Raw genomic sequence first — 12,446 nt, 5'->3', positions numbered from 1 at the left:
GTGTTTTGATGGCGTTTGAAGGAATGCTTTATAATGATGGAATACTACATAAACCTTTAGACAACATTTGTGACTTGAGCACTCTAACAGACATGAACCCACACAGACCACATTCATTAGGAGACTCATATGTGTGTTACAGTGTCTGCGTCATGAATGGCACAATATTCATTTCATAGTGTACTACTTTTGATGTGAGCCCTATGGGCCCTGGTCAAAAGTTGTGCACTAAATAGCGAATAGGATGCCGTTTGGGATGCAAAGTTTTCATGGGTGTTCCAGAAGAGAGCGTTAAGGCCCAAGTTATCGGGATGCTTGTCATGACTCACGACCGTGTCAAACGTAGGAATGTGGTAAAAAGATTTCGGCACTGAAGTTCTCTTTGGTTTGACATCAAGCTCTGTGAAGCATAGTTGGTCCCTGACGCAATAAGAAGGTTGGCTTGGTGATGGAAGTGATGACTTCACGAGAGACTGTTTTAAGAACACAATGTTTATGACCCCTTTATAGAAGAACACACCATTTTGATACAATTAAATCATCCATTAATATGAAATCACCAATTGGGACATGCATTCTCTTTATCAGTGGAAGTTCTCGTACAGCGCCTTGCTGTTAACTGTAATAACTTGGAATATGTTCTGACCACGTGACCGGATTAGAAAAACCTCATGGGCTCTACTTATACCCCTATAATTGGAGTCCAGAGTTCTTCCTGGTCAGGTCATGTGGTCAGGAATTCCTCTGGCTCGAGTAATGACGATTCACCACAGATTCACCTCTTTCAGCACAGGTTGTCCACTATGCAGCAGACCTGAGTGTTTAGGACCATTCCAGAACCATTCACATGTGATACATTAGCCACATGTTCCATGTTGTTCCATGTTGTTCCATGTTCCAGGGAGCAGAGGCATGATGAGGAGACAACATTGCTGAGAGCTTCTCCAAGGAAAGTCAACGTTTACTACCCATCTGGAGAACACATCAGAGTCGAGCTGTTTCAACTACTTCCTGGTTTCCTGCTAATCCCTAGTCCATATGGGCTTTGCACTGCAGGCTACTACTGGTCATGACAGTAGCACTGATACAGATTCAGACATATATTCACCCCCCTAATGGGTTGGGGCTACGGTAATCGGATCCCAGATCTGGGGTTAAGGGCAATTCCTATTCAACAAAGCAGTCTCAGCTTGTGGGAATGCACTTCTCCTCATAATGAACTTAATGCTACTTTAATTAAGTAACTTCCACTAGAAGAGGCTAAGGGGAGTCAAAGAGGAGGGCTGTCTGCCGTATAAGGAGCCTTTTCATAACCGGCACATAGATTCATGTGATCAGGTTGAAGGACTGAATATCCACAATGCCAATCCATTTAGAGCAATCCGCTGTCTCGCTGAGTGAGGATAAAGGAACTCCCAGCGTCCCCTGTGGTGGATGACATATTCAGGAAGAAAATCCTAAACTGTTGTTCTGAACCCTGTTCTTTTTTTCAAAAGACTTCTTTCTTTAGTCTGCTTTTCTCAATACCTGAATGGTAATAGACTCAGTGAAGGTTTGGAGGGTAATATACTTAAGGTTCGCCGTGTGAGAGGATTTCAGCAGGACACAAAGGAAATCTTTCATTCAGACGTGAGGCTGAGACTCTGGGAGTTGGGTTGGGGGTTGAATATTGTCTGAATGCCATTGTGTGACAGTCTTGAACTGACACCCACATCTGTCTGACACCCACATCTGTCTCAATGGTCACTTGACAGCTGTTTGAGGAGGTTTCTGCCCATCCCGCGCCTCTCAACTCCCACACTCCGCTCTCCATAGATTAACACCATCCTATGTGGAGGGTTGCAGACAGAAACATTTAGCACTGGCATGCTCTGTTACAGAATCAAAAAGGGTCTGTTATTTGCCCTTCAAAGTTGTTACAGAGCACACTAGCCCTGGAACATGGCTCTTACAGACTCCTACACCATTGTTCAAACCCTCAGTAGAAAGTGACAACGTCCCATGTCAGGGGTCAAAGGCTAGGGGCACCTGTTGACACCTGCACCCCCTCAGAGCAACTGGGCATTAGCACTGTCAGCTAACTCAGCCAACTCAGCTAACTCAGCATGTTTCTGTCAAAACAAACAGGCAGGGTTTTGATTTTACGAGTTGACTAGATCTCCATGCCTGCACTGATTGTGTTCCCTGTATGTGTGTGGTCTGCTAAGCTTTTTGTGTCTCTGTCTCTTCCTGTGTCTCTGTCTGAGGAGCCGGCAAGAGGACACTGGTGGATAACCTATGACTGATCCTCTCTATCCGTCTCCCATCCCCCCCCCCCCCCCCCACACACAGACACACACACACACACACACACACACACGAGATCCAGCTTGCCCTCTTTCTCACCCAAACAGGCCTTTCCATCCGGACCCAGTCGACTGCCCCCGGGGCACTTGCAGTAGAAGCTTCCAATGGTGTTGCAGCAATGTCCCTCACAGCCGCCGTTAGCTGTCGAACACTCGTTGACATCTGGGGAAAGAAGGAAAGCCAAAACCTCCGTTTCCATAGCCTACAAACTGCACTGTAAGCAAAACTGAACCCAAATCCATTGTAAACCGTGGAGCTTTGGAGCTTCTCCTTCTTCGGTTGATTCATTCCCCTCTGTCTTGTAAGACGTTTCTTCCTCAGGCATGAAGGAAATCTTAATATAACAGGTGTAGTAGACCTTACAGTGAAATACTTACTTACAAGCCCTTAACCAACAGTGCAGTTTTAAGAAAAATAAATTAAAGTAACAAATTAATAAAGAGCAGCAGTAAAATAACAATAGCGAGGCTATATACAGGGGGTACCGGTACAGAGTCAATGTGCAGGGGCAATGGTTAGTCGAGGTAATTGAGGTAATATGTACATGTAGGTAGAGTTATTAAAGTGATAATAAACAGAGATAATAAACAGAGAATAGCAGCAGTGTAAAATAGGGGGGGGGGGGCAATGCAAATAGTCTGGGTAGCAATTTGATTACATGTTCAGTAGTCTTATGGCTTGGGGGTAGAAGCTGTTTAGAAGTCTATTGGACCTAGGTACTGCTTGCCGTGCTTGTAGCAGAGAGAACAGTCTATGACTAGGGTGGCTCGAGTCTTTGATCATTTTTATGGCCTTCCTCTGACACCACCTGGTATAGATGTCCTGGATGGCAGGAAGCTTGGCCCCAGTGATGTACTGGGCCGTACGCACTACACTTTGTAGTGCCTTGCGATCGGAGTCTGAGCAGTTGCCATAACAGGCAGTGATGTAACCAGTCAGGATGCTCTCAATGGTGCAGCTGTAGAACCTTTTGAGGATCTGAAGTCCTCCAAACTTTCAGTGAGTCCACTTCCCCTCACTTTGTAGATGTCCCAGCTGTCCAACAAAGGGCCATCTTTAAGATAGATCCAGCTTGAAGACAGACCCAGTAGTGCTTTGATGACTCTGTTTCTAGAGAGAAAACTAAACCATGTTCTAACCTCAGTCCTGTTGGAAGCTAGGCATAAGGGACAGGGGAAGCTAGCTAGCTACATAATATAGCTTCCTAACCATACGCTTTGGTTAGGAAGAGCCCGGTAAAAGCACACTCTTTTCATCACTCCACAGACAGATGCTTGTTCCTAAATTGCGGTCATTACTTTGCATGTGAACGTCAGCAGGTATTTCCATTTAAATGGCGATGCTGACAGAGTCAGGCAGGGATGAGAACCTTCAGGCTCCTTGGTGCTGGTATAATGACTCCTATCAGCTCTTTTTTATAGTGATATTGTGCATCACCAGTGAGGAATGTCTTCAAAAGAGGTATCATTCAATGCTAATACGATCATGCTGTCTCAATCAACCATACACAACATGTTAAGAGAGTTATTTCCTCATTCAGATATTTAGCTCACTCCATTTCAAACCCACATGTGCATAGAGTAATGTTAAATGTTTGCACAATGTCATAGTTTGTTTCCTCACTTGCATATGGAGTAGCATTCAAGCTTTCTAGCTTAATCACTCCAGCCGTTGTTAGATGGATCTGAGTTCCACCATGGCTCACTATTGGGACAGACAAGAGGTCCTTGTCTTGCCTTTATTTGTCTTGTGTGCTGATCAAACGCAGTGTGGTTTGAAGTCCCTGTAGATGAGGTGTATTGGGACAACAGCTGTTGTCAGTCAGTACAGGAAAGTGTGTACAGAGGTGTGAGACACGCTAATGCGTGTCAAGGAAATCACAGATACACAAGAACACACACGCACACAGACACACAAACATAAACACACACACACACAAACACACACACACACTGGCCAATCCTCCATCCTGACAGCATCCCACGAGAAGTGTTCCTCTGGTGGGTCATATCTATGGTGGGGGAAGACACTTTTGACATTCTATCCCTGTCTATTTGCTAATGATTTACTATGGACTCGTGGCTATAAATAAACTAATGGTTTCATTGACCCTTAAACTACTGAACATTTCACAAGCAGAGAGCCCCAAAACGTTCAGTGTGAGAGAGAGAGAGAGAGAGAGAGAGAGAGAGAGAGAGAGAGAGAATAAGGAGTGCAGCCAGATCAATGAGTTAGCAGGCTTTTACAACCAGTTGGCTCTTTTTTGTTTGTGTGGATTGTCACGTGTGTTCCCTCTCCGGCCTCTAGGTCACCAGGCTGCTCGTTATGGCGCACACCTGTCACCATCGTTACGTGCACCTGCGCATCATCAGACTCACCTGGACTCCATCGCTTCCCTGATTACCTTCCCTATATACGTCACTCCCTTTGGTTCCTTCCCCAGGCGTTATTGTTTCTGTTCCTGTGTCATGTCTGTGTGTTGTTGGTGTTTCTTATTTCGTATTATGTTGTGTTTATTTAATAAAACACTCTCTTCCTGAACTTGCTTCCTGACTCTCAGGGAACATTGTTACATAATTGAGACCACCTGACAAACCAGGGTCCCCCCAATAGCAACACGGTGTATGTTGGAGCGCAGTCTTAACTCCCTAACCACATCGCTGCCCGTGGCTCTTCTCTTTCCTATCCGAGGGAAGCAGGAAGCACACCACATTATTACCGGAACTGTATAGTAATTATGGTCATTAATGTTTGTTTAGACCTTGCAGCTGAGACGTTGACAATAAGGAACTTCTGAAGCTTATGCAAATGGTAATCTATAGAACGCACAGCAGAAGAGAAGAGTAATACAACAGAGAGCACTGGAAGACATACAGATGCTCTAAAAACAATCATGTGCCTTCAGCAATAAAAGATAAGCAGGCTGAGAGCTCGCCAGTCTGCTCCTGTTGAAGTGCTCAGTGAGATTTCACACACACACATACACATACACACACACATACACTGTCAATGTTCCAGAGTCTCTCTGGCCTAGCCGGAGGGAAAACATCCATCCAACAAGACAAACTGTACAGGAATTCCATTAGAATGGCACAGTTCCTCCAACTGATAGAACAACACACGCACGCACACACACACACACACACACACACACACACACACACACACACACACACACACACACACACACACACACACACACACACACACACACACACACACACACACACACAGAGCCACCAGAGCCCCTGTGCTGCTGTACAGAAACACTATCAATCAGACAGCAACGTTTGGTAGCTGGCCATGTTATTACGATTAAACAAACCTTATAGGCTGCCATAGAGAAGACATAAAGCAGCGCAGCCGTTAACTGCAATCAGTAGCAGGTGAGAACAGCAGACAGAGTGTAGCTAGACAGAGACAGATAGACTGTAGCTAGACATAGACATACAGTCTGTAGCTAGACATAGACAGACAGACTGTAACTAGACAGACAGACAAACTGTAGCTAGACATAGACAGACATAGACAGACAGAGAAAGACATACTGTAGCTAGACATAGACAGACAGAGACAGACAGAGACAGACAGACTGTAGCTAGACAGAGACAAATATAGACAGACATAGAAAGACATAGACAGACATAAACAGACAGAGACAAACAGACTATAGCTAGACATAGACAGACATAGACAGACAGAGACAAACAGACTGTAGCTAGACAGAGACAGACATAGACAGACAGAGACAAACAGACTGTAGCTAGACATAGACAAATATAGACAGACATAGAAAGACATAGACAGACAGACAAACATACTGTAGCTAGACATAGACAGACATAGACAGACAGACTGTAGCTAGACATAGACAGACAGAGACAGACATAGACAGACAGAGACAGACAGAGACAGACATAGACAGACAGACAAACATACTGTAGCTAGACATAGACAGACATAGACAGACAGAGACAAACAGACTGTAGCTAGACATAGACAGACATAGACAGACTGTAGCTAGACAGAGACAGACAAACTGTAGCTAGACATAGACAGACATAGACAGACAGAGACAGACAGACTGTAGCTAGACATAGACAGGTGGTAGGGCGGCAGGTAGCCTAGTGGTTAGAGCGTTGGACTAGTTACCGAAAGGTTGCAAGACCGAATCCCCGAGCTAACAAGGTGAAAATCTGTTTTTCTGCCTCTGAACAAGGCAGTTAACCTTGAAAATAAGATTTTGTTCTTAACTGACTTGCCTAGTTAAATACAGGTAAAGTAAAACATGTAAAAAATAAAAGACAGAGAGACAGACTGTAGCTAGACATAGACAGACTGTAGCTAGACATAGACAGACTGTAGCTAGACAGAGAGAGACATAGAGAGACAGACTGTAGCTAGACAGAGCCAGACAGAGGGAGACATAGAGAGACAGACTGTAGCTAGACAGAGACAGACTGTAGCTAGACATAGGCAGCCACAGACAGACAGATAGAGACAGACAGACTGTAACTAGAGAAACATTGCTTACAAACATGGAATGGATGAGATGTGCAGGAAGTGTGTTTGACTGGGTAGTACTGACTATAACTGGAATGTTGTATCCCTGTTGGTGGGCTGATCTCTACTCTCAAGTCATTTTATCAATGCTTTCACATGCATTTTTCTACATGCAAATAAACATTGTTCTTGCATAACACAAAAAATAATACCCAACAGCTCTTGGAAGGGTTGTAAATGTGTAAGTCCGCACAGCCTCAGAAACCAAGGATGGGTCGCCATATTGTCAGCCCAGGCCACACCCAATCTTGGTTTCTAAGGACAAGCAGGGTCACCTGGGAGAGAACAAAGGGAAAAGGTACCCTTGTTTACCCTACCTACTTCAACCATGCCCTACACCACCTCACCAAAACCTGGTTGACCCCTAGCCTCTACCCCCTTGGCACCAGAGGATTGGATAGGTGTATCCAAGAGGTAGGAGGAAAGGTGGAGCTATTCCTTCAAACTATCCAATCTTTTCAATGTAGTAGTAGGACCTCCCACCCCAATGCTGCCCACTACCTCAGCACATACCGCTCAACACATACTACCTCAACACATACCGCTCAACACACACTACCTCAACACATACCGATCAACACACACTACCTCAACACATACTGCTCAACACACTACCTCAACACATACCGATCAACACACACTACCTCAACACATACCGATCAACACACACTACCTCAACACATACTGCTCAACACACACTACCTCAACACATACCGCTCAACACACACTACCTCAACACATACCGCTCAACACACACTACCTCAACACACACCGCTCAACACACACTACCTCAACACATACCGCTCAACATACACTACCTCAACACATACCAGTCACTTCAACACACACTGCTCAGCACATACCGCTCAACACATACCGCTCAACACACACTGCTCAACACATACCGCTCAACACACACTACCTCAACACATACCAGTCACTTCAACACACACTGCTCAGCACATACCGCTCAACACATACCGCTCAACACACACTACCTCAACACATACCGCTCAACATACACTACCTCAACACACACCGCTCAGCACATACCGCTCAACACATACCGCTCAACACACACTACCTCAACACATAACGCTCAACACACACTATCTCAACACATATCGCTCAACACACTCTACCTCAACACATACCGCTCAACACACACTACCTCAACACATACCGCTCAACACACACTACCTCAACACACACTACCTCAACACGTACCGCTCAACATACACTACCTCAACACATACCGCTCACTTCAACAAACACTGCTCAGCACATACCGCTCAACACACACTGCTCAACACATACAGCTCAACACACACTACCTCAACACATACCGCTCACTTCAACACACACTGCTCAGCACATACCGCTCAACACATACCGCTCAACACACACTACCTCAACACATACCGCTCAACATACACTACCTCAACACATACCGCTCAACATACACTACCTCAACACACACCGCTCAGCACATACCACTCAACACATACCGCTCAACACACACTACCTCAACACATACCGATCAACACACACTACCTCAACACATACTGCTCAACACACACTACCTCAACACATACCGCTCAACACACACTACCTCAACACATACCGCTCAACACACACTACCTCAACACACACCGCTCAACACACACTACCTCAACACATACCGCTCAACATACACTACCTCAACACATACCGCTCACTTCAACAAACACTGCTCAGCACATACCGCTCAACACACACTGCTCAACACATACCGCTCAACACACACTACCTCAACACATACCACTCACTTCAACACACACTGCTCAGCACATACCGCTCAACACATACCGCTCAACACACACTACCTCAACACATACCGCTCAACATACACTACCTCAACACACACCGCTCAGCACATACCGCTCAACACATACCGCTCAACACACACTACCTCAACACATACCGATCAACACACACTGCTCAACACATATCGCTCAACACACACTACCTCAACACATACCGCTCAACACACACTACCTCAACACATGCCGCTCAACACACACTGCTCAACACATACCGCTCAACACACACTACCTCAACACATACCGCTCAACACATACTACCTCTACACATACTGCTCAACACATACTACCTCTACACACTACCTCAACACATACCGCTCAACACACACTGCTCAACACATACCGCTCAACACACACTACCTCAACACATACCGCTCAACACACACTGCTCAACACATACCGCTCAACACACACTACCTCAACACATACCGCTCAACACATACTACCTCTACACATACTGCTCAACACATACTACCTCTACACACTACCTCAACACATACCGCTCAACACACACTGCTCAACACATACCGCTCAACACACACTACCTCTACACATACCGCTCAACACACACTACCTCAACACACTGCTCAACACACACTACCTCTACACACTGCTCAACACACACTACCTCAACACACACTGCTCAACTCAACGTTATGTGAGGAGCCCTGCCGCCCAGTGCCCCACCCAGCTTCCCTGCTCTTTTCATTAACTGATTGGGAGGTCACATCAGCCCCTGACCCTGTGACCCCATCCTCCAGAGATGCCCAATTTGTTCCCATTGGGACTGCAGACACTAATGAGCTCTCAATCCACATCGTTAATCATTATTCTCCAAGAGTCAGGAGCAGGAATAATCTAGTTGGCAGATGTCTTACACGCTCAATTAGCATGTGCTGCTGCTGAGAGAGAGGAGAGGATTATAAGAGAGGACATTGGTGGTAGGCAAGAAGTCATGAAGTTATCCCTTGTCTCAAGCAGGAAGTGGTGACTAGTAATAGCAGAGACGGAAGAGGAAGCGAGACACCCAATTAGCAGTTTTTTTCTGGTTCAATAGAAGTCAATGAACTAAGTAGACCAGACCTAGCTGCTATTGTTGCATTGGTGTCTATGGGAGACACACCCAGTTAGTAGTAGCCCGGAACTGACATTTTTTTCCAATGATAAACGGCCTGAGTGAACTATCTTCATTTACTGAGTGAACCACCTTCATTCATCCAACATCTTTGGTAATAGCCAACAGGCATGTGTTGATGGACTATCTGCATTGACCCGTTTTGCACTAACTATTTTGACTCATCACATACGTATGCTGCTTTTACTGTTTATTATCTATTCTATTGCCAAGTCACTTTATCCCTACCTATATGTACATACACTATATTTACGAAAGTACATGGACATCCCTTCAAACTAGTGGATTCGGCCATTTCAGCAACACCGTTGCTGACAGATGTATACAATCGAGCACACAGCCATGCAATCTCCATAGACAAGCATTGGCAGTAGAATGGCCTTACTGAAGATCTCAGTGACTTTCAACGTGGTACCGTCATAGGATGCCACATTTCCAACAAGTCTGTCAATTGTAAGTGCTGTTATTGTGAAGTGGAAACATCTAGGAACAACATCTGCTCAGCCACGAAGCAGTAGGCCACACAAGCTCATAAGTGCATAGCACGTAAAAATCGTCAGTCCTCGGTTACAACACTCATACAGAAATGGCTTGTCGAGATCGTTCTGGAAGAACTTGACTGGCCTGCACACAACCCCATCGAACACCTTTAGGATGAATTGGAACGCGAGCTCGGGTTAATCGTCCAACATCAGTGCCCGACCTCACCAATGCTCTTGTGCCTGAATGGAAGCAAGTCCCTGTAGAAATGTTCCAACATCTAGAGGCAAGAGTTCCCAGAAGAGTGGAGGCTGCTGTAGCAGCAAAGGTGGGACCAACTCCATATTAATGCCCATGATATTGGAATGAGATGTTCGTCGAGCAGGTGTCCACATACTTTTGGTCATGTAGTGTATCTACCTCAATTACCTCGTACCCCTGCACATCGGTACTGGTACCCAGTGTATATAGCCAAGTTATCATTACTCATTGTGTATTTATTCCCCGTGTCATTTTTCTATTATTTCTCACTGCATTGTTGTTAACGAAGCATAACAACAAATACAATCTGATTTCATTTTATTTCATTTGGACGGTTAGCATTTCCCTGGCAGAAGACGATGAGGACCCAATAAGCACCCAAATAATGACGCTAGCAAGCCGTTGCATATCAACAGTTGCAGCTGACAGATTTGTGATAGTTTGAGCATCTATAGATCAATTTGAAGAATACAAAGAAGTGTGCAGGCAAAAATGTCTGTCTATGTAGCTATTGTAAGTGTGGTGACGAGTGGCTTTTATTTAAGTCGACCTCAGATAATTACTGTAATGGCTGAGGATATGTTGAAGTGAGGTGTACGGTGTGAAGTTTTAGCGTATAAGGCATGAAGTGTTGCATTATTACATGTATAAGGCAGAGTGTCATGAGTCAAGTTAATATATGTTTCATATAATACTGATAATATGACCATGATACAGGTCCTACATCTGGGTCCTTGAACTTGACCGATATAAATGAAGCATTTATGTGACATAAAGCATAGTTATACTTGACATTCCCAGTCGGCTGACAAGATGGCGTAGTCACAGTGGGTGGCCAGTGGAAGCCATGATGCAACAGCAGGCTGCACTGCATCATGGAGCTTGGTGTCACATCAGTACCTGTATCCCTTGACAACGGCCATCTGTTTTCCCCTAAGGGTCGGACCAGACCAGGTAGTCACGAGTCATATGACATCAGATTGTGGAGGGTTTTACTTACAGATGCCGTGTAGCCTGGGTTGGTGCCAGAGGGCAACGTTAAGGCAACATAAGGGAAATATTCCTTTTGGCACTCAGCTCATCCTTTCTGCCCAGCCTAATTTGCTACTCCTTTGTCAACACTATACAGGTGACACACTCCCTCTGAAGCCCCCTTAGACCATGCCGAGGTCATACTGTGTGTGTGTGTGTGTGTATGTGTGTGTGTGTGTGTGTGTGTGTGTGTGTGTGTGTGTGTGTGTGTGTGTGTGTGTGTGTGTGTGTGTGTGTGTGTGTGTGTGTGTGTGTGTGTGCGCGCGCGCAGCGGTCTAAAGCACTGCATCTCGGTGCAAGAGGCGTCACTATAGTACCTGGTTTGAATCCAGGCTGTATCACATCCGGCCATGATTGGGAGTCCCATAGGATGGCGCACAATTGGCCCAGTGTCATCTTGGTTTGGCCGGAGTAAGCCATCATTGTAAATAAAAATTTGTTCTTAACTGACTTGCCTAGTTAAATATATATATATACATTTTTTAAAACTATACAGTACATCCAGGGTCTAGGGAACGAACAAATCTGAATGCCATAACACATACCAAACACTCTTCAGTCCAGCTTGAAATATAACAACATCCCATTTATCATTCTTGACATCCACCAGCCATAAAGCTGGTGGGCCTACAATAAACTCTCTCCCTGAACCCCTCAACTCTCCTGGGTCTCTTACACTTGGGAGTCCTTCCTCTACATTAACCTTGACCTCTCCTCCCAGCTCACTGTTCACCTCCCTGACCTCCACTGGACTGGGTTGATCCGCG

At 45.3% G+C, this 12,446-nt stretch overlaps 1 protein-coding gene across 1 annotated transcript in view; it reads right to left on the bottom strand.

Moving 5' to 3' along the window:
- The window catches only part of LOC135552777 (multiple epidermal growth factor-like domains protein 6), a 101,483-nt gene that overhangs the window by 52,343 nt on the left and 36,694 nt on the right, over window positions 1-12,446 (bottom strand). Inside the window, exon 5 of the mRNA XM_064984605.1 lies at window positions 2,386-2,508. Coding sequence (XP_064840677.1) covers window positions 2,386-2,508 — 123 coding nt within the window. The remainder of the gene's footprint in view (window positions 1-2,385; window positions 2,509-12,446) is intronic.

Source organism: Oncorhynchus masou, chromosome 13, assembly GCF_036934945.1.
Source record: "Oncorhynchus masou masou isolate Uvic2021 chromosome 13, UVic_Omas_1.1, whole genome shotgun sequence".
Taxonomy (NCBI): Eukaryota; Metazoa; Chordata; class Actinopteri; order Salmoniformes; family Salmonidae; genus Oncorhynchus; species Oncorhynchus masou.
This window is presented reverse-complemented; position numbering and strand designations above follow the sequence as displayed.